Source organism: Myotis lucifugus, unplaced genomic scaffold, assembly GCF_000147115.1.
Source record: "Myotis lucifugus unplaced genomic scaffold, Myoluc2.0 scaffold_592, whole genome shotgun sequence".
Classification (NCBI taxonomy): domain Eukaryota; kingdom Metazoa; phylum Chordata; class Mammalia; order Chiroptera; family Vespertilionidae; genus Myotis; species Myotis lucifugus.
In genome coordinates this window covers 32,220-55,260 of record NW_005871640.1, presented here as the reverse complement: position 1 = coordinate 55,260, position 23,041 = coordinate 32,220, and the positions used below count along the sequence as shown (strand labels likewise).

The window sequence follows — 23,041 nt, the reverse complement described above, 5'->3', positions numbered from 1 at the left end:
CTCATCTCACGCCCTGTACACACCGGGCATCTCCTTAGTCTCCTTTAACTCCGGGCTGCGTTCTCCCTGATTCTCTATCTGCCTTGGTGTTTTAGAAGAATGCAGCCAGCTGTGTTGTGAACGGTCCCTCCTGGGTAGCGTCGATCCAGGGCCTGGTCGTTGCTCCTAAGGACACTTGCTGTGTCTCCGCTGAGTGCCTGAGTGCTGAGCGGGGTCCCCTCCCAGGGTCTGAACCCCCCCCAGACCCGTGTCACTGTCTGCTCTCAGCCAGCAGCGGGTCGCTTTGACAGGCCTCTCAGCCTGTCTGACGTGAATCGCCACTCAGTCCCCTGACCCTGCTCTGTGCACCCCTCCCAGCCCCACCCCCTGCCCTGTGTGGGCCAGCCGCTCAGAGCTTCCTACTTCATTAACAAAACAACTGCGACGGTGCCTTTTTATTCACTTTTGATATTAGCTTACAGAATAACTCCCTGCAAGAGCTCATTCTCTGCTTCTTTAATTCGTCAATGTCCGTATCCTGTCTGCCTTCTTCAGATACTTTGCAATTCAGTGTCATTTAAGAACTATTTCTCTCGGCCAAGGTTTCCACTGTGTCTCCATATAACTTTCAGCTTATTTGCAAGAAGAAGGCACAGATACAGTAGTGACTACTTATAATATAATATAGACCGATGATCTACCATTTCATAACTTTCCCTTTGAAATTGTCTTTAATGCCAACTTTGGTTCTCTCGGAGGGGAAATTGGCCTCCTTTCTGACCCCAATTGGGTGAATCCGGTGCAATCATTTACTTCACTTACAGCTTCGGCTTTGCACGGCTTTAGACTAACGACAGAACATAGCAGTGACCTTCCAGCGTGGCTCTTCCCTATTCTCTGAAGGAATTCCAGACGCGGCGTGGGAGAGCAGCGATGCTATTATTAGGCTGAGCCTATAACTTCCCAGGCCACGCTCTGCACTCATTCCAGTGTTTATGTTCTGGTATGTGTGTTTCCATTCGAACCTCACCCCGTATGGCGGTATCTGTCCATTTCCGCCAGCATGCTTTCCCACCAGCACCGCCTCCGCCTCTGCTTTGAAGGATAGCAAGCTGAGAGTCACCGCGTTTGATAAGGATGAGGCCGGGGGTGAATGAAGTCCCTCGTTAATTTAGCACAAGCTGTGGATTCCTGTGCGACTATGGGACCGCACCGATGAACCAGGCACAGCCACTCCTGGGATGGACAGCCTACCTTTCATCTCCCCGCCTAAAGCTTAATGCCAACAGCCTGTACCTGTCTTTCTCCACCAACATTTAGGCCTGTCGCACCTCCCAGAGTCCCTTGTGATTACTGGACGTGTGTGGTGTACTTTATGAAAAGGGAAAATCATTCAAAAGATTAAGGAGTTGTTTGCAGTGTGATTGAGGCCAGATGGCTTTTTTTCTTTTTTTAATTCTCACCCGAGGATATTTTCCCATTAATTTTTAGAGAGAGTGGAAGAGAGAGGGAAAGACAGAGAGAAACATTGATGCGAGTGAGAGAAACACATTGATGGGTTGCCTTCTGCAGGAGGAGCCCAGACCAGGGCTGGGCTAGGGAGGAGCCTGCAACCAAGGTATGTGCCTGGACTGGAATCGAACCTGGGACCCTTCAAGTCTGCAGGCTGATGCTCTCACCACTGAACTACACCAGCCAGGGCCAGATGGCTTTTTTACATATTAAAAAAAGGAAGAAAGGATAAGATTTAAATTCGTGTGAACCCCTGAGATAGTAGAGCAGGATGCTGAGGAAACGTGTAAGCCATCGTCACCCGGGAAGTGAAGGCGATGTTGGGAAGGTCGTGTGGGGGGCGGTGGTTTCAGAGCCGCGATGCTGGGCCTGGGGTGGCTCAGAAAAATGCGGCAGCGCGATGGGACGGGCAAGCTTCATGCAGGTTCGGAGCCGCCCCATGTCCGGGACGTAACTAAGGCTGCCAAAGTCCGTTAGTATTTTGAATTTCCTTTATTTCTGAACATGTTGTTTGAGTCTGTATTTTTTTTTTTTGGTTCTCATACACATTAGCATCTCAAAAAGACTTAGATTTATCTTTGTCAAGAATGATACGAACTTACGTGATTTGAGGCCTCTTCCGACAATAAGATCGGCGTGCAGAGCAGCAAGGAAAGCTGACGATTAGAGTTCTCTAACCTTATCCATCGAGAGAATCAAATCAGTGTCTGACCAGGTCAGTCCTTAAAGCGAATTTCCTTTTCCTTCCTAGGACCCTCGCTTCAACGCAGAGGTTGACCAGATCACCGGCTACCGGACACAGAGCATCCTCTGTATGCCGATTAAGAACCACCGCGAAGAGGTGAGCAGGTTCCGTTTCATAAAAGGTCATTTGAAAACAGTTTTCTTTTTGAAGAAAACGATTTGCTTTGCACATGTGTGAACTACTCCTACGGTGACAAGGGAACGCCAAAGCACGTACCTGTTCCACTTGAGATTTTCAATTTAGAGTTTAGTTATAGGATTGAATCCTGACGGGGATTTCACTGGGACTTAGGAATAAATTGCAAACAGGTCATGTCCTTCCCCTACCACCCCCCTCGTGACTTCATTCTGTCCGAGATATATCACTGTGGTCGTGGTTGTAATCAGCTTATTTCACGTTATATTTTAAGTGGCTGAATAGGGTTCCTTTCATACGTGGTTATCTAACTGCAGTGATCATCAGAAAATGTGAATCTGCAATAATTTTCTAATTGTTGCAAGTCTCCAAATATTTTCCCAATGTGTTTATTGAAAAAAATCCACATGTGAGTGTGTACCTGCGTGGCTCGAACCCATGTTGTCCAAGAAGGGAATTGCACCCTGGCCAGTTTTGCTCAGTGGTTAGAGTGTCAGCCCTTAGACCGTGTGCCTCCTCGCTTTCAGGCTCAGTCCCGTGCATGTGGGAGGGGACCGATTGATGTGCCTCTCTCACATCCATGTTTCTCTCTACCCCCCACACCCCCCCCCCATCCTCCCTCCCCTTCACTCCCTCTAAACAAATCAATGGGAAAAAGATCCTTGGGTGAGGGATTAAAAAAACAAAAGGCCCTGTGCCAGGGGGCATGTTCACTTTGTGAGGAACATGCACGTCTCCGGGGAAGTGGCTGAAGCAGTGTCTGCTCAGCGGTGGGGCCTGCGTGTCCGGCTCCCCTTCCCCGGCAGCACTGGGCACTGTCAGGTGTGAAAGTCTAGCCATTCCCGTGGCTGATTTAAAGTTGCTTCCGTGGATCTGTAACCCCCTCTCAGCCCAGGCGGCTGCTCCCTCCCAGATCTCCTTGAAGCGGGTCAGCCAGGCCCCCAGACTTGGCGGCCACAGCTCCCCTGAGCCTCCTGCTGGGTCCCCAGCCTCCTGGAGTCGACCCCCCCCCCGCCCACCCCGCTCCCACGACCTCCCCGCGTCCTGTTTGAGGTGTGGAGAACAAAAGAGAAGCTGCCTCGTCACTGGTGGCCACAGCCCACTGGCCCGAGCATTTCCTGAGATAAGGAGCCATCAGTCACCGCCTGGAGACTCGATGACTTTGCAGAAGGGAGGGTCTCCACACGCAGCTTTTAAACATCTCTCTGCCCCCGCTCTCCTCTTCTGGCCCCCATTCTCCTCCCGCGGCCCCCGCTCTCCTCCCGCGGCCACTGCCCAGCTGGAGACAATGTCCCCATGTCCCCATGTCCCCATGTCCTCATGTCCCGGGAGAAGGCCTCTCCAGAGGGAAGAGTGATGAGAAACAGTGGGAAGAGCTGCTGCTGCACAAGAGGAACTTGGCTCCGGGAGCAAGGCCGCTGGGCAGATGCTCCCAGTGACTTCCAGGCTGAACCTCACCTGGAGCCACGCAGGCAAACTCGGTCCTCCCCCCTCTCTCTCTCAGCTTTGAGATCGAAGTGGGAGCCACCGTAAGGGTTGGGGGTGATGCCAAAATGCTTTGCTCTTGGGTTAAACCTGTTCTTTACCACTGAACTTGATGAGTGACCATTGAACTTGATGGAGTCGGCCAGTCCCTGCCGTGTCCCCATCTGCCTCCTGGGCCTTCCACAGGGACCCGCTCTGAAGGTCGTGGAGATTAGATTTCATGCATGCAGAGGCCTTCTCAGCTCCTGGCAACTGGAAGTGACCAATGCACAGTAGCTGCTAATTTTTAAAAGAGGCAGAACTCCCAGGGCTTTCCAGACAGACCACGACGGGCCACACTGTACGAGGAGGTCACCGGCCGCAGACCCGCCAGCCACCGGGGTCGCAGGGAACCCAGCGCTGTCCCTGACGAACTGGCCTACCGTTGAGCCAACAGGAAGCTGGAAAGAAAAGCGCCCGCGCTGGCGTACCTCCTCGTGGGGCCAGTGAGTTTGGTGTTGTCTCTGAGCCAGTCCCTCTGTGCCGAGGAAGCCAGCACGGTTCTAGTTAAATGTCAAGGCACCTTTAGTGACCTTGATGCTCCAGGCACAGGCACAGGCATGTCCCTGAGGGGCTGAGGGACGGAGCAGGTAGGTGTTGGCCAGGAGAGGCCGAGCTGCCTCTGACACGGGACAGAAAGTTCAGGGAAACTCCTGAGACCCGGAAAAAGATGTGGTCTCGCTAGTCTCCTCTTCCTGGGAAGTATTTCAACTACTGAGAACTTTCAGGCGCTCTTTCCATGATGTCATCGTCTCCAGGGTAGTAGATTTTAGAGGTCAGATCTCAGTCCTCAACTTCTGTGACATTTTTTTTAAAAAAATCATAGAGCATCGCCTGGCCAGCATCGCTCAGTGGTTGAGCATCGACCAATGAACCAGGAGGTCACGGTTCGATCCTGGTCAGGACACATGCCTGGGTTGTGGGCTCCATCCCCAGGGTGGGGCGCACAGGAGGCAGCCGATCCATGATTCTCTCTCATTGATGTTTCTCTCTCTCCCTCTCCCCTCCTCTCTGACATGAATAAATATATAGAGAGAACTGGCAAAGCTGAGGGTCGAACCTGGCCTTCTGACCCCAGGGTCATGGGTGGGAAGGAGGGTTTCTTATCATTCTGTGTCTGACGTGGCTCCTCCCAGAGGCGGTCTGGAAAGGGGGCGGGGGAGGAGGCCCACTGTGTGCTGCTGGCCCTCAGAGTTCACAGTGCAGCTACCACGGGGACAGGCTCCTTTCAGACGGGAGAGGAAGGAGGAGGGAGCCACATCCTCTGTGATGTCCCTGGGGGATCCGTGGTTCCCAGGGATGGAAACGCCCTTGTCCTGTGAATCCGGGCGGCGCTCGGAGGGGCCCACACCGAGCCCACAGCACAGAGAGATGATCGGCAGGGCAGGCGGGTTTCGGAGCCTCTCCTCCGTTTCCTCCCCACGTCGGGCTGGATTCGGGGCCTGGGCACCTGGGCCCGTGTTAATGTGTGTCACTCCCATCAGGTGGTTCTATAACCAGACAAATCTTTATGTTCTGTCAAGAGGGGCGGGGACAGCAGGCTTTTTCCACCACTCGGACCACCTAGTTCTGCGGTGCCGCCTCCCCTGGGCGTCCTGGTGACATCACAGGTTTTCCATTTCAAAGTCATCCTTTTGCAAAGCAAAGTCACCCTTGAATTGCTTTGCAGAAGGAACAGCCAGGGATGCCTTTGAGCTGAAACACCCGTTTTCCTTGGCTGACTGTCAGCTCCAGGTACTGAGTGGAAATCTAACCGGGAATCAGGGCTCTTCCCTCCTCCTCTTCTTTATTTTAGCATCTTGATGTCATTTCATCAGATGTGATGATATAATTCTTGATGCAAATACAACAGGATTTATGATAAGTGTTTGAACAGTTTGATAAAGGAGCATTTTAGCTAAATATCTAATTATTTGTGTATATATATATATAAATATACATCTTCCTTTATATCTTTATATAAATATTTATATGAGTGTGTGCTGAGGCCTGGTGCACAAAAATTTGTGCACTGAGGGGGGCAGTCCCTCAGCCGAGCCTGCCCCCTCTCACAGTCCAAGAGCCCTCAGAGTACATCCTGCTGACGACTCTGTGGGAGGCCGCAGGCCAATCGTGGGAAGGCGGTGCCCCCATCAAGCCTCGGCTGCTCCACTGCCAGCCGCAAGGCTGCCTGAGCCTTGGGCTTCGCAACCACTGCAGCTTGACTGAGCCTTGGGCCGGCCCTGGGCAGTGGCAGCAGCAGCCGCCATCTGCTCCCCCGATGCACCTCCTGGTCAAGTCACCGCCGGGACTCAGTCCTGCCCACCCACTCACGCCCGCTGCACATGCAACCTCCTGGTGATGGGTTGTTAGGCGTGAGGGCCTGATGGTATGAGGGCGTCACGACCACATAGGCCTTTATTAGTAGATACACACACACACTGAGTGGCCAGATTATTATGACCATCCCATCAGTACTTCGTTGGGCCACCTTTTGCCTTCAATACTGCGATGATTCTTCTTGGCATTGACTCCACAAGATGTTGAAAGGTGATGCGAGGAATCCGACACCATGCCTGATGAATAGCACTGTCCAGTTCTGTGAAATTTGATGGTTGTGGAACCAGCTACCTGATGGCTCTTTTAACTTCGTCCCACAAATGCTCCATTGGATTGAGATCTGGTGATTATGGGGGCCACCTAAGCAAGGTAAAGTCTCCCTCATGTTCTTGAAACCGCTCCTGCACAATATGATCACCGTGGCATGGCGCACTGTCTTGTTGGAAGAAGCCATCTCCATTGGGATACGCCATCAACATGATAGGATGAACTTGATCAGCAGCGATACTTAGGTATGTTGTGCTATTCAGACGTTTATAATGATCTGGCCCTCTAGCACCTTCAGTGGGAAATTATAGCTAATTTGCCTACAAACTTCAGGTGGTCATAATGATCTGGCCACTCAGTGTATATCTTCCTGTGGGGGGAAAAAAAACTAAAAATTTTCAAAAAATATCAGCTGATATTTATGAGCTTTTTTAGAAGATAAATACTTTAATGAGCCGAAGAGACTGAATACCTGATGAAAGTCACAAAATAAAGCGTTAATGGAACCAGAGGTGTACCCAGCTGTGATGCAAGAAGATAAGTGTTTGCCTTGCACAGAAGCACATGCAGCCGACGTGCCTGACGCTCACTGTTAACTCTCCCCATTTCCCCCCGAATTGTCCTGTTTGGACATGTAATGGCGGACTCGCCGGGAGGTGTAGCTTCCTGGTCTCGGCAATGAGGGTGTGGGAAACACAGACAAGGAAGGCCCTTGCTTTAACCTGCCTTCCTTGTGGATGTAGAACTTGTGCGCTGAAGACTAAAGCTCAGTACCCAGTAGCAGGACACGGGTTAAGTGAGGTTGATACTCAACACGCAAGTTCGGAGGCCAGGCTGCGGGCGGGGAGCTGGAGAAAGGACAGGGCCCGGCTGGTGGGCCTGCAGCCTGGGAGGACTCAGGTAGGACCCTGGCCTGTGGTCCCGCTCACAGAGCCATGGGGCCTCCTCCCTTTGACACGTCAGCTTGGAACAGATAAACTTGATGGCTTTGTGCGTCTTCCTTCCTGACAAGTCTGATGAGATGCCACAAAAGTCAGCGGTTCCGCAGCAGGCGGGTGGCTGATCGGCTCTGTTTTGGTCCTGAAGAACTGGTTTTAAAAGCTCACAAATTGCTCCTGGCATGGTTCCCCCCGCGATGTCCTTTCTGGAGCTCAGTCCTCGCCGAGCTGCGCTTGCTCTGGATGTCACGGTGCCCGCGATCTTTGCTTTCCCCTTTTCCACGCTCCCCTTTTCATCGGAAACAAGTATATTACAAAGAAGCCAGCTGCCACCTCCCTCAGGTAAAGCTCGTCTTAGGAGCCGCAGGTGAAAATGCCACGCTGACAGGTTACCCCTGCAGCCCCCTCCTGACCAGGAGGAGGAGGAAGGGCCGAGAGCTGGGACGCAGGTGGCATTAGGCTCAGCTCCACCCACCCACCCAGGCAGCTCTGTGATGCTCAGAGGCATGGCGAGGCGGCTTCCCTTCACACTGGGACGGTGGCCTCCATCGCTGCCTCCCGGCCAGCCTGGCAGCACGTGTTGGATGCACAGGATTTTCGTGGATCGGGTCGTGTTTGTTTGCTTCTGAGAAGCTGTCCACAGGCCCCGAGGACGAGAGCCGTGGTCTGGGGCCCGTTGCAGAGGAGCGTGGACTATTGCTGCGGGTAATGCAGCCCTGGAGTCGCATACCCAGACCCTGGGGTGGGTTTTCAGGATTGAACAGTTTTCATTTTTCTTAGCGAGTCAGGTGGCTGTGGGTGAAATTGCTGCCCTCGATAGATACATGTGCAAACGTCTGTGTCCGTCTATGAAGGGTTAAGGTCACACGGTCAAGAGCTTTACATACTCTGTATTTCTTCGTATTAAATCCTCATCTAGACATCCCCACTTGTTTCTCTTCTAGCATAGAGTGGAAATTGATATTCTGGGATTAAATCACATTAAAGAGAAGGAGGTGGTGATCTAATAGAAATTTTGAATCATGTTTTTTGTTTATTGCATCACTTCCTAGAAGTGAAATGAAGTAAAAGTGCCTGGATTTAGAATCCCAGGTCTGATTATTACGCATCGTTTGATGATCATGAGGACCGTGTGAGTGATCTCCTGCAACATAACATATTGCCCTGCGGATGTGGGTGAATTCCCGAGGGCACAGCAGGCCAGGCCGCCCTGCCCAGGCTGCCGCCTCAGGAGGGGCCAGGGGCTTGACTCCAGGTAAGCTGCCTCCCAGAGGCTCCTCCAGGGCTGTGGCTCCTCTCCACGGGGCCTCCCCATCGGCCGCACCACCTGGTGGATAGCAGGCGAGGAGGAAGCAGCGGCTGCGGAGACCAGGTCTCTGGATCAGGCATCTTCCCTCTGGCTCTGACCCTCAGCAGCCAGCTGTCACATGCAGGTCACAGCCACTGGAGGGACTCTAGGCCCCGCCCCTGAGGAGAGGAGGGTGGGAGGACATGGGAGACAGCCGGAAACCACCAGAAGGAAGGACTAAATACATTTTGTGGACTCATCTTTCCTGAAAACTGGTTGGATGACATAGGAGGTCTCTGCTTGTCGATTAAACTAACACAAGTAAAATTTCTTTCAGTCTTTCATAGACGGAAACATCATATGAACTACCCGAGGCAACATGGGCTGGGTTTGCCGAAAGGTGATGGGTCCGTGTGTGTGCTGAGCCAACCGGCCTGTGTCACAGGGACAGGGGAGGGGGTGAGGGAGGGGGAGGGTCAGGGGATGAGGGAGAGGAGGGTGTGCAGAGGTGGGGGGGGGGCAGGGGCGTGAGCTGTGCTCCAAGGGCCCTGGCATATGGTTGAGGCACTAAGGAGCTTCAAGTGTCACAAAGGCTGCACTACAGGAGGTGGCTGTTTGCCTGGATGGAAGTCCTGGCTTCTCCGCCCACAGGAAATGCTCCCTCAGATCCTTCTCATCGTCCCCGCTGGGGTCCTGCTCCTCCCAGTGGAGCAGTGTAGAGGGCAGTGCCTGGGGTCCTCCAGGGTTCAGGCTGCAGGAGGCTGGCCGGCAGGAGCCTGTGCAGGTGGCAGGCGTCAGGGGGAGCCGCTCCTGCTGGGCACGGGGAGGGCTGAAACCAGGAGACATTTGCTGTTGTTTGAACTTAAGAACCAGCAGCTCTCTTTGCTTCATTCTAACCCAGAGCCTGCCATTTGATACTTGATGGGTGTGGATAGTCAGCACTTCCCATGTGCTCATCCGTGGAGGGGGCCATGATGAGTGAGTGCTCCCGAGCAGGCTGGCCCCGGCTGAGGCCAAGGGGCCGGGAGTGGGTTTGCTGCTCCGTGTGAGACGGTGAGGGCTGACCTGAGGCAGGAATTGTAGCAGGAAGAATCCAGGATCCATCCCCGTTGTTTAGATGGGCCGTAACCGGAGAGAGTGTGAGAGGCCCTAAAATAAAACATGCAGTGGAGGGAACTGTTTTATGGGGAGCAAACAATTAGCTCCTTTTATGGACCCGTGGCTCATGGCTAATCCTCTCTCCTCTCTCCTCGGGCTCCGTGCGGCCTCCCCACCCGCTTTCAGCCGATGCTTGCCTGTCAGTTCCGTGGGAACAAAGCCCTCAGAAGGGTTTCAGGAGAGACCCCACGCCCCGCTCATCAGAATGCCTCCGTGCCCGCGGGCTCCTGGGCACACACCAGGCTGCCAGGCTCCCTCTGAGACAGCCCACTGGCTGCCCCTCCCTCCGGGGCCACTGTGTCTGCTGACCACAGGGCCCCGCCCTGGTCAGGGGGCATTGCCATCCCCGCCACCCAGCCCCCCAACCCCTGCCCTATGGAAACCACTCTGGGCGAGGACCCATGATGCTGTGGGCAAGGCTGCGATCCTCCTCAGGCCTTGTCTGCTCGCCTCTCAGTGGCAGGTGACATTGTTGGTCAGTCTTCCTCCAGACGGATGTGTTCCCTTGCCGTCCAGGACCTCAGGCCACTCAGCGTCCTGCTCCCCGACGGCCTGCCCGGGTCCTCGACTGGGGCCGCACCGTACACGGGGCGGGGTTCCAGCCTGGACCCGTGTCTGCTCTGACAACATCCCCTCCTGTAGCGATGTCGCCTACTCGCCTGGCTTTAAATGCCACTCACACGTGTCCTGTCCCTCCTCCTCAGACTCACTTGGTCAGGGCCCCCAGCCTGGGCGTGTCTGCAGCATCTCAGGCTGAGCACCCCTAACAGATGGGCAGTTACAGGGTGTCCCGGGATGTGAAGTACAGGGTGGGACATATAGTCAGTAACCTTGGGATGACTATGGGGGCAGGTGGGCACTTTGTAAAGCATATGATTATTTAACCGCTATGCTGGACACCTGAAAGCAGTCCTCTCTAATAAAAGGGTCATATGCAAATGGACCCTAACAGCAGAACGACCGGTCGCAGTGATGTGCACTGAGCACCAGGGGGCCGACGCTCAATGCAGGAGCTGCCCCCTGGTGGTCAGTGCACTCCCACATGGGGAGCTCTGCGCAGCCAGAAGCTGGGCTCACAGCTTCGAGTGCAGCTGTGGTGGTGGGAGCCTCTTCCATCTCCGCGGCAGCACTAAGGTTGTCCAACTGCCGGCTTAGGCCTGATTCCCTGGGGAGCAGGCCTAAACCAGCAGGTGGACATCCCTCGAGGGGTCCTGGACTGTGAGAGGGCACAGACTGGGCTGAGCCCCCCCCCCCCCAAGTGCATGAATTTTCATGCACCGGGCCTCTAGTATAAAATAATAATATAAGTGAGACACAGCCTCATTGGGGTTTGATGCATGGAACTTGCTTTTTCCACTCGCGCTGTGTTGTTTCCCATCGGTGTGGGTCGGGAGCACCTGCGGGACGCCCTCTTTACCCTGTAATTCCGGATGTCGCCAGCACAGCATCGCCCCCTGCTGGAGAGATGCGGACCTGTCACTGGGGCAGGCTGAGCTGGAACAGACTGGATTCTGGTGTAACAGAGTCCAAGTCCAACAGCGGTGCCCGGGAGAGCCCGCGCTTCAGCCGCCAGCTCCTGGCAGAGCACGGACAACGCCCTGAAAACAAATCTCAGCTACGGAACAGCTCGAGGCTCCGAGTCGTTCTTGGCAGCGTGGCGTGTGGAGGGGCCGCGGCGGAGCTGGGAGCACCCTGGTGCAGGGTACAGTATGTGCACACATACTGCGCAGGCAAATGTGTTTGTTGTTTCGACTGTGTTCCTAATTGAGCAGAGACAGACTGTGAAGGAAAGAGTCTGACTGTGTGTCAGGAAGCACATGGCTGCCTGTGCGCTGGCTGAGGAGCAGGACCCGGAGCAAGTCCCTCTGCTCCCGGCGCCTTCCGGGACTTGCTGGCAGTTTCCACGTGAAGCACAAACCCCCAGGCTGGCTCGGAGGCAGGGAGGTGCCAGTGGCCGCCGCCGAGACTCACCCGCAAGGTTCAGAGGGTGCGCGATGGCTCTCTCAGCGTGTCGCCCAGGGCCCAGCCAAAAGGGAAATGGGAAGTTGACCCCGCCTAAGCCTGGACGTGCCCCCGTGGGACACAAGGCTCTCTGCTATGTAACCTGTAACCTGAGTGTCTCCGGCAGATTTTAAAGGGCACCTGGGGAGCCAGCCGGTGTGGCTCCGTGGTTGAGCGTCGACCTATGAACCAGGAGGTCACGGTTTGATTCCTGGTCAGGGTACGTGCCTGGATTGCGGGCTCCATCCCAGTGTGGGGGTGTGCAGGAGTCCAATCAATGATTCTCTCTCATCATGGAGGACTCCTTTCTCTCTGAAATCAATAAAAATATATTTTTTAAAAATAAAGGGCACCTGGCGGGAGTCTCACAGTGGCCACGGGCTGCTCTGCCTCAGAGCCGAATCTCCGTGTCCCAGGGGCAGGCACGCTGACTAAGGAGCTGGAGCCGCAGTGCCTGTGCCGGGTGAGGTGGCAGAGACGCTAGGACTTGGCAGGGGAGAGGGGTTTTTGTGAGTGAAGGGACAAGAATAAACAGTAGGATGGAGAGTTGTGCCAAGCGTTCCCTGGACGTAGCCAGCTGGGTGGACCACTCCCCCAGGGCGTTCCGAGGGCAGGGAGGCTGCTGGTCCGGGGCTGGGTTTGTCCCGCCCCATCTAGGGACATCAATCCTGCTCATGGCACCCAGCAGACGGTCACACCTCCTCCTGCGCCACCGTCACCGCGGCAGCGGGCACTGGCGCACGGACCGCCAGCAACTGCAAGTTCACTTTTCACTTTTAAATCCTGTTTTGAAAACCGACTAAAATTTACATACAGTAAAAGACACAGACCTGCATGTACAATTTGATGTGTTTCGACAAACGTGTTTATATCTGTGTAACTGACAGCCCAGTCAAGAGCTAGAACACAGACCCTCACCCTCACCCCAGTCAGCCCCCGCTATTCTGACTTCGATCACCATCCGTCCCTCCAGCTTTTTCTGCAAGATCCTACTGGCTTTTGAAAAGGCATTATTATCTGTTCCTCCCTGAAATGTAGGACTTTTTTTATGTTGCATGAGTGATTCTTGGCTGTAAGAATGTGTCATGAGATTTATAATCGCAGTCAAAGAAAACAGCACGTCTAGCGGCCACTCTGGATTCATCTTTGTTTCTCAAAGTTCTCATGCTGAAATTGTTCCATTGCCTCGGGTGGAAATATGCATTAACCATATGAGCATGTGTGTGGAGGTGGGGGTGGGGGGTGGGGAGACAGCCCCGGCTGCACTGGGGACCCCGGGCTGAGCGGTTCCGTTGCAGAATGGCGCTTCAGAGCCCATGCCCACAGCGGGCCTGCTCGCACTTTGCCCCGGGCCCAGGGCGGGAGCAGAAAGAACGCTGGCTTTTTCCCAGCCGGCGTGGCTCAGTGGTTGAACATCGACCCATGAACCAGGAGATCACTGTTGATTCCGAGTCAGGGCACAGGCCCAGGTTGATCCTCAGTAGGGGCGTGCAGGAGGCAGCCGGTCAATGATTCTCTCTCATCATTGACGTTTCTATCTCTCTCCTTCTCCCTTTCTCTCCCTGAAATCAATGAAAACATATTAAAAAAAAAGAAAAAAGAAAAGGACGCAGGCTTTAGAATCAGACTGGAGAGGTCGGCTGCCATGTTGGGGTGACCCACTTAACTTTCCTGAGCTCCGGCTGCCCCCGTGGTAACATGGAAAGGGTAATGCCCAGCTGAAGGTGTTGCTCTAAAGGTTAAGTGAATGAGCAGATGCCAAGAGCCTGCCCTGTACCAGGCCTCCCTTCACTTCCTGAAATGGCAAACTTTTCCGAGTTCTGACTCTTGCCTATGTCGGCTGGGAATAGAGTCATCAACTCTGTTAGCGGCACTGGCCCTCGGTCAAGTATGTCCGACACTGGTTACCCTCGGGGCCCTGCTGCTTGTGTTTGCGACTTGCTTCTCGTCCACTGGGGCCTTTCCCTGCCCCAGGCATGTGAGGAAGCCCAAAGCAGCCAGTCCTGTTCTCGCACTTGCCTGGTCCCCCGCCCACCACACCCATAAAGACACTCGGAAGATGGAGACAGGTGGTGTACTGCTTATACATACAGGTGGACAAAGTGGACCACAACAGACAGGGGCCTTAGCAGCCATTTAAAGAAATGGCAAACCTCAATTCTTAAATCTATACTAATAATAGAGGAATATGCAAATTCTCCAGGGACGCCGTAATGTCACTACCAATCAGGACGGGGGTGGGGCCACAGCGGAGAACTCTCAGCATGCCTGTGCTGGGGGTTTGAAGGGCACGGAGAGGAAGGGAGAGCAGATAAGCAGTTAGAGGAATCAGGCCAGGAGGGGAGAGCAGATAGGCAGTTAGGGGAATCAGGCCAGGAGGGGAGAGCAGATAGGCAGTTAGTGGGATCAGGCCAGCAGGGGAGAGCAGTTAGGGGGATCAGGCCAGCAGGGGAGAGCAGTTAGGGGGATCAGGCCAGCAGGGGAGAGCAGTTAGGGGGATCAGGCCAGCAGGGGAGAGCAGTTAGGGCCATCAAGCTGGCAGGTGACCAGTTAGGAGCCAGTGGTTCCATATTGTGAAAGGGGTCCCGGATTGGAGAGGGTGCAGGCTGAGCTGAGGAACCCCCCCATACATGAATTTTGTGCACCAGGCCTCTAGGTTATTAATAAAAGCCCAACAACCCAAAACAACAACCAAAAGGTCAAAACTGGCAAAGGTGCACAGAGGCAGCACAGAACAGGCAAATGGATGCAGCTAATAAAAATGCAAAAGCTGTGCCTTCTCTCTGGTAATCCAGAAAATGTAGATGAAAGCGACAATGAGACGCAGTTTGTGCCCAGCAGACTGGCCGAGATTTAAAAGCCTGAGGATGCAGGGGGCTGGTCAGGCTGTGAGGTTGGCAGGAGCTCTCGGGCATGGCTGGGAAGGTCTACGTTTCTGTCGGCCTCTGAAGATGGCATCGAAGGAGGGCTCTCCTTGTGCCCAGGAGACCCATGTGCAGATGGTCACTGGAGATGGTTCGTAACAGCAAGAGCCTGCCAGTGATGCAGATATCTGGGGGTCACATGACCAAAATTTGGTAGAGAGTACAATGGGACTGGATATATATATATATATATATATATATATATGTATATATATTAATTTCAGAGAGGAAGGAAGAGTCAGAGAGAGATAGAAACATCAATGATGAGAGTCATTGATTGGCTGCCTCCTGCACGGCCCACACTGGGGATGGAGCGAGCAACCCATGCATGTGCCCTGACTGGGAATTGAACCATGACCTCCTGATTCATAGGTCAATGCTCAACCACTAGCCACGCCTACTGGGATAGTTTTATCTTAATGTAACTTAAAAGAAAAGAAACCACGAAGTATTAAGACTTTGTAGTTCTATTATCAGTGGTTCTAAAAGTGGTTTTTGTCCCTAGACCTCGGCACTTGAGAACTTTTAGTGAAACAAATTCTCAGGCCCCAACCCAGACCTACTGAGTCAGACCCACCGGGGTGGGACCTGCAAGCTGAAATTTCTAAATATGTCTTTTCAATTGATTTTAGAGAGAGAGGAAGGGAGAGGGAAAGAGAGAAACAGCCATTGGCTGCCTCCTGCACACCCCCTACTGGGCATGTGCCCCATGGGGGACTTAAACCAGCTACCTCTTGGTTTATGGGAGGATGCCCAGCCAACTGAGCCACCCTGACCAGGTCACAGCTAAGTTTGAACACAGCCCTCATTATCCTTGTTCTAGTTGACAATGACATGGTGTTTACCATCTTGTTCTCTGTGATTTTCTATATTTTTTAAATTAAAAACTGAAATAAACACAAGCTTTTCTTTTCCATTCTCCCCAAGTCCCTCTGGGCTGTGTTAACTTCATCACTAAAGGCTGATTAAGAGCACAGACTTATCACTGCCATGTAAGGCCTTGGGTTCGGGCAGATCTCTTAATATCAAGCCAAAGGCAGAGGGAAAGTGGGCAGATTTATTAACTCTTATTCAAATGTGGGTTGTCCAGTAAGTACATCAGCCTGAAAATTGTGGTCCCTCGGACACTTCTCCCTCGTCATCTACAACAACCGACTGGCACGGAGGGTGTCAGGACAGCGCAGGCCCCAGGCCACTTTGAGGGGCAAGACCTACATCATGTCCTCGGGAAACAAGCTAGTTGGAGACTCAGGGTGTGTGAGAAGATGAGGTGCAAGACCGGAAGGCCTGGCTGTCAGACGTCTGGCATTATGACTGCCACACAGAACTCGGGGCGGGGGCGGGTCTGTGGACCGCTCTTTGGAAACTCAGCCTCTGTCAAGAGAGAGGAAGGTCATAGTTCAAAGAACCCCATGAACAAAGGTCGCAGGATTCTAACTCAAAGGCCATGTAAGCGATCTCAGTGCACATTGAGGGTGTGGAATCCATCTGCGATTTTTATCCTGGATGGATGGATGGATGGATGGATGGATGGATGGATGAATGAGTGAGTGGGTAGATGAGTGGATGGATGAGTGGATGGATGGATGGATGGGTGGAGCATTAAAACAGCTGAGTGATGGGATAACTTGTATGCCCAAAGCAGTGTCGCAGGAAGATAGGCCTGGCCTAGTGTCAGAGATGGACTAACGGCAGGAAAACCATCAGCAGTGAGATGTCAGGCTTGGAAGAGAATGAGGTTTCTCTGGTGAAGCAGATGCAGTATGGGATGTGGAGGAGTGAGAGGGGAAGAGGATTGTGAGAGCAACTCTAATGGCCATCTGAGTGCCACTGCTGCTGTAGAAGTCTACCGGGAAGGTAGTGCCTTAAATCAACACAAATGTGCCATGGTATGATTTGGAGGCCAGAGCGCAGACTGGTTCTCCCTGGGCTAACATCGGTGTGGGTGGGCTGTGCTCCTGTGCGGAGTCCGGGAGGAATCCTTCTCTTGCCTGCAGGCTGCCCACATCCCGTGGCTTGTGGCTCTTCCTCCACCATCAGACCTGCAGCCCAGATCTTCCCATCTCTGACCAGCTATCCTGCCTCCTGCTCCAACACTGGGCCCCTCACCCCCGACATGACTCGGGTGATCTATAACTTAATCGCATCTGCAGAGTCCCTTTTGCCATGTAAGGTGACCTCTTCCCAGGCTCCAGGGATTAGGATGAGGCCGTGTCTGGGGCTGTTGTTTGCCTACGGCGTGAATATGTCTGTAACTTGATGACTGCCTAGGGCAGTGATGGCGAATCTACGACACACGTGTCAGAGGTGACACGTGAACTCATTTTTTGGGTTGATTTTTCTCTGTTAAAGGGCATTTAAATATATAAAATAAATATCAAAAATATAAATCTTTGTTTTACTATGGTTGCAAATATCAAAACATTTCTATATGTGACACGGCACCAGAGTTAAGTTAGGGTTTTTCAAAATGCTGACACGCCGAGCTCAAAAGGTTCGCCGTCACTGGCCTAGGGTTTGGAAGAGAGGTGGAAAGCCTGCGTGGGCCACGTCGGCCCCTCGCTTCCTGTTAGCTGGTCTGTAAAACAGGGTGGTGAAGGGGGTGGGTGGGACTTCCTCCCGAGCCTCACACTGACTGGAATGTCACCATTATGGCATCTGCCATCTCTCTAGTTCCGCCCTCGCCTTCACTGCCTAGAACACAATGCCAGGTGATGTCACAAAGTCAGGTGTCGTTTGGGACCCAGGGAGTTAAAAACTTTCAAACTCTTATCAGAGAGAAAGACTGCAGTAGATGCTGCAGAGCTCGCGCAGCTGCTGGGGCTTTGTCTCGGGTTGGCAGCCTGGTTTTGTTTGCTGTTTTAAAGCACGTGCAGAAATTCTGCTGCGAACACACCGGTGCATTCATACCAATCATTTTGGACACTTCTCTCTCCTTACACCAGGTTGTCGGCGTCGCCCAGGCCATCAACAAGAAGTCGGGAAACGGCGGGACATTCACTGAGAAAGATGAGAAGGTACAGAGCGCGCGTCTGGTGTGATGTCTCCTCAGGGTGGACAGACTTGCAGAGGAGCTGCTGCTGACACTGCCTGTCACTAAGCACCCTGTGGGTTAACGTGATCTGAAATGGTCCGGTTGCCTCCTGTGGCAGACACAGTGACCAGCAGGGGAACCTGTGCCATCCACTTAGCTCCACTCTGTGTGGCCACGCCTCCCCCACGGCGTGTATGTGTGCGTGTGTGAGTGTGTGTGTGTGTGTGTGTGTGTGTGCATGCGCGTGTGCACACACATTGGGGCCATACAGAGGGTGATATGGACTTTCAGTTTGCTCACTACCTTTCATCACTGCTATTAAGAAATTCAGCCTTGCCCTGGCTGGTTTGGCTCAGTGGATGGAGTGTTGGCCTGTGGACTGAAGGGTCTCAGGTTTGATTCTGGTTAAGGGCACATGCTCAGGTTGCGGGCTTAATCCCCAGTAGGGGGCGTGCAGGAGGCAGCCAATCAGTGATTCTCTCTCATCATTGATGTTTCTATCTCTCTGTCCCTCTCCCTTCCTCTCTGAAATCAATAAAAATCAATTTAAAAGGAAAAAAAGAAATTCAGCCTCGAGTAAACCCCCTGGAGCCGTGCTCCAAGGCCAGCACCACAGGTCAGCTGGGCGTTGGACCTGCCCCCTGTGAAGCCCAATCACAATGTCCTCTAAGCTGGGCACATGGACGCAGGGCACCGAGGCGTGCATTCAGGCTGAGTGTGCGAACCAGCTCCGGAAAGCGGGCCGTCGGCATTGTCCTGTGACAGGCCACACACCATCTGCTTCCGCTCAGGACCGCAGCCCACACGCCTGGTCATGGCTGCATCTACTGGCGGGTTTGCTATCCCTCTTCCTGAAGAGGCATTACACGTGTGCCAGGGCGCCCTCCATCCTCGCCCCCCGCCCCCCAATTCCTCCTACTCAAGCCCAGTGCTGTTTCCGTCACTCCCTGAAAGTTAGGCGCTTTGGGAGACAAGACTTCTGTCTCCACGCTGGGGCTGTGTTGGCCCTGGTCTCGGTCTCTGTGTCTAAATTGCTCCAGAACAAAGCAAGTGCCTGTAAAGTCAGGGTCCTGGGCATCCACTCTCCTGTCTGTGAATGCCTCCTGAGCGTGAGTGGTGGACGCATGGCTCTAGGCAGCTTTCTGTGCCATTATCTGTTTATAGTTCATGAAATGTGAACCCCTCTAGAAAGGCCGGGATCCTTAGGCCGTATCACCACTTGGCAAAATGAATCCACGATTGTGGGTCCAGCGTGCCAGGTAAAGATCTATTTTAACCAACAAGCAATGTAAGTGTGAGCACACCACCTAAGTATAGTATATTGAGGACAATAGTTACCTGTTAAAAGGAACACAATTCAACTAATATCTGCAACTTTAGAGGGAAGTGTAATTGCCCGTCTTCTCCTAAGGAGCACGTGAGCTTTATTTGCCCCGAAAGAAGTTATAAGCCATTTGCATCTCCTCGGCATGGATTCGAGTCTTACCGACATTCAGAGGCCACACGAGTTTTTGCATAAGAGCAGGTTCCCATTTCTAATAAAGAGACCAGGTCTCCATACCACTCTCTCTCTCCTTGTTCATGTCTACCGAACTTACAACATAGGAGGCTGTGTCGGTGCTGGTCACCCACTAGGGGGTGCCACTTCGCTCACACCCACTCTGCCTCATTTCCTGATTTTATGTAGAATAAACATCTCTCCTTCGGGCTCTCCCGTATTTATTCAACTCTACCTAACGTTGGATGCCCTTTGTGTTTCCGGCAACAGACCCAGACAGTTGTAGAGACAATTCTCACTTGGTGTTGTCTGACCCGTTTTCTAGGACTTCGCCGCGTACTTGGCATTTTGTGGGATTGTTCTTCACAACGCACAACTCTACGAGACATCGCTGCTGGAGAACAAGAGGAATCAGGCAAGTCCGGGGCCTAGAGAAAGAGCTCAGAGATTCTTCTTTAAATGTGTTAAAATGTTTATCTAATATATGCGTGTGATTTTTAGCCAATCTCTGTGCACGACTGAAAATGCAAATAGCACAGATTCAGTTTCTAAATATGACGGTTGTTCCTTCTAATAGTTAATTCTGCTTCCTTCTTCCCAAGTTCATAACCGTTGGGCAGTGTTCACTAATGAACAGGGGAGGGCTTATTTGGCTTTCACCACCCTTTGCTTGCATGACCCTTAGCGGACCAGTATCATCGGTCACTGTTTTGAGTTATGGGGTGGGTTGCCTTTGTCATGTTAAATAAAGCTTTCAGTTCTTGCTCCATCGACAAGAGATGTCATCTCTTGATTCCATGCTTCATAAGACCAGGACCTCAGCATCTCTCATCTCTCCTTCCCAACTACTCCTCACCTCTGTTTTCCCATCTGGACTTTTTCTTTTATGTCGCCCACATGGATGACATATATATTGTCTACAACCATGATTAACTGTGTGGGTTTTTGATTGTTGTTTTGTTTGTTTTTTTGTTTTTTACCTCTAGGTTAATTCTAAAGTTGCAATTTCAAACAAGGTGTTCAGAAGTGCCAGGGCTATGAGAATGTTGTTCATGTTAGTTTTTCTGGATGTTTCTGAATTCCACTCTTTTTCCCTTGAACTGTTTGCTCTGGTGTCATCTCATGCTGTTGGTCCTCCCACACCGCGACTCTCCATTATTTAGGAATTCTGTGGAGTTCTTTTTCTCGGAGATCTCCAAGTTGATGTTCTCCCTCTTGCCTCTTTCAAGCCAAACTGTGTCACCCCATGACTGCTGCCCAGGTGTCAGCATAGAACTGCCCTTCACGGCTTAAGGCTCATCTGCAGCCATGGATCCCACAACTCCTCTCTCAGCGCATCCCCTTGTTGTATTGCTGCACATTCTCAAGTAGCTCTATGAGGAGGGGAGTGGTGAAGGAAGCTTTCTGAATCCTGGCATGTATGAAAATGTCTATTGTACCATCCTGGCAAGTTTTGCTGGGTACAAAATTCTCAAATGAAAAAAAAATCAGTTCCTCAGATTTTAAAGGTAGTGCTTTGTCTTCTAACTAGTATCCATGTTGTTCTGATTCTTGGTTCTGTGTAGATTTTTTTAAATGTCTGTAAGCTTTTTGGATTATTTCTTTATCTTTGCTTTGGTAACTTAATTTCACAATATGACTTTTTCTTTTCCCTTTTAATTTATCATGCTGATACCTGGTCATCCCTTTCAGCCTGGAGGCTCATACCCTTCCGTTTTATGTGATTCTTTTTCATTATTTCTTTGATGACTCTTCTCCCCTGCTCTCTATTTTTTCTCTTTTGAACTTGTATTAATAAGACATTGGACCGCCCTAACCAGTTTGGCTCAGTGGATAGAGCGTTGGCCTGCGGACTCAGGGGTCCCAGGTTCGATTCTGGTCAAGGGCATGTACCTTAGTTGCAGGCACATACCCAGTGGGGAGTGTGCAGGAGGCAGCTGATCGATGTTTCTCTCTCATCGATGTTTCTAACTCTCTATCCTTCTCCCTTCCTCTCTGTAAAGAATCAATAAAATATATTTTTTAAAAAATAAGACATTGGACCTTCCATTGCCTTCAACTGCGGTATCTCCGTAACTGTTCCCATGCTCTCTGCTTGTCATCCATTCACCCAGACCGCGTGTTCACGAGCACAACTGTGACCCTGTCACTTCCTTTCTGCAAACTGTCGCCATCCAACTGCTTCAAGAGATATACAGGGTTTCGGGTTGTTTCTCTGTTTCACTCTCCAACCTCATCTGCCCAGCTCTCCTCTTTACACTCCATATGCACATGAAACTTGATCGAAGCTAGCAGTATAGTGCGCTGCTTTTTCTCAATTCAGTTCTTTTTGACTGAAATAGTCCCCTTCCCCCACTTCACCTCAATGATTTCTACTCATCTTTCAGGCCTGGGCTAGGACAGTATCACCTCCAATAATTTTTTTGTAATATGTACACTTTCTACCCCCTCATCACACACATTCTTTGTGACATTGGAAGAAATTCTGTGGAATTCAAAGGAAAGAGAAATTACCAGGAAAATCACAAAAAGAACTAATGCTTTATTTACTTTGGACAGTATTTAATATGTCCTGTGAAAATGTCGATAAACATTAATACACATTTATTATTTATGAACAACGTGTTTTAAGTGTCATATGCTGTTCAAAATGCCTTATGAATGTTAACTTATTTAGTTCTTCCGGCATTCCTATGATTTTGGTACTACTGTTATCCCCATTTTCAAGAAATTTCCCCTAAATCACAAAGCTGGCAGGAAGGGAAGTCGGAATTAAACTCTAATGACTCTGGCTGGATTCAGAGTCTATGATAGGACCACTGTACTAACTGTAATAACAATTGTTAGTAAGCAGAATGCAAACTTGCTTGTAACATGTTAGATTAAATATATATAAACAACGTATAGCTCATATATATCATTATATTGCTTTAGTGGTCACAAGCAATCCTATATAGTAAAAGTCTAATACGCTAAGTGTCTGGTAGTCCAGTCGTCCATTCAACCAATCAAAGCATAATATGCTAATGATATACTAAGGTCGCTCAAGTGCTCACTATGACGTGCACTGGCCACTGGGGGACAGACGCTCTGACCGGTAGGTTAGCTTGCTGCTGGGGTCTGGCCAATTGGGACTGAGCGAGAGGGGTCAGATATGCCCTGGAGCCCTCCCACAGTCCCTCCCCAGCTCTCCAACCTCCCATATCCCTCCCTGACCCCGATCATGCACCAGTGGGGTGTGTTGGCTTGGCCTGCACCCTCTCGCACTCCAGGACCCCTTAGGGGATGTCAGAGAGCCGGTTTCAGCCCAATCCTGCAAGCCAGGCTGAGGGACCCCACTGGTGCACGAATTGGTGCACCGGGCCTCTAGTTACTAAATATGAAGCTTGTGGTGTCTTTTTGTCAGGTGCTGCTTGACCTGGCCAGCCTGATTTTTGAAGAGCAGCAATCCTTGGAGGTCATTCTGAAGAAGATCGCTGCCACGATTATCTCCTTCATGCAGGTGCAGAAGTGCACCATCTTCATCGTGGATGGAGACTGCTCCGTGAGTACAGAGTATGGCTTTTTTCTTGTTAGAAAGACAGACACGGAGATTCCTGGGGCCACTGCTTGTAAACCCCATGTTAGCCTCGAACCCTCTCCTAAACCCTGGTCATGCAAAGCTGATGATAGTAGACCTGTCCTGGTTGAAGACAGGTAGGGGTGGGGAGAGGGTGCCT

The 23,041-nt window shown here is 51.8% G+C and overlaps 1 protein-coding gene across 1 annotated transcript in view; it reads left to right on the top strand.

Moving 5' to 3' along the window:
• The first annotated feature begins 1,851 nt into the window (after positions 1–1,851).
• Positions 1,852–23,041, top strand: part of LOC102430691 (cGMP-specific 3',5'-cyclic phosphodiesterase) — a 51,948-nt gene continuing 30,758 nt past the window's right edge. Inside the window, exons 1-5 of the mRNA XM_006104700.2 lie at positions 1,852–1,941; positions 2,243–2,332; positions 17,736–17,807; positions 19,648–19,737; positions 22,729–22,866. Coding sequence (XP_006104762.1) covers positions 1,852–1,941; positions 2,243–2,332; positions 17,736–17,807; positions 19,648–19,737; positions 22,729–22,866 — 480 coding nt within the window. The remainder of the gene's footprint in view (positions 1,942–2,242; positions 2,333–17,735; positions 17,808–19,647; positions 19,738–22,728; positions 22,867–23,041) is intronic.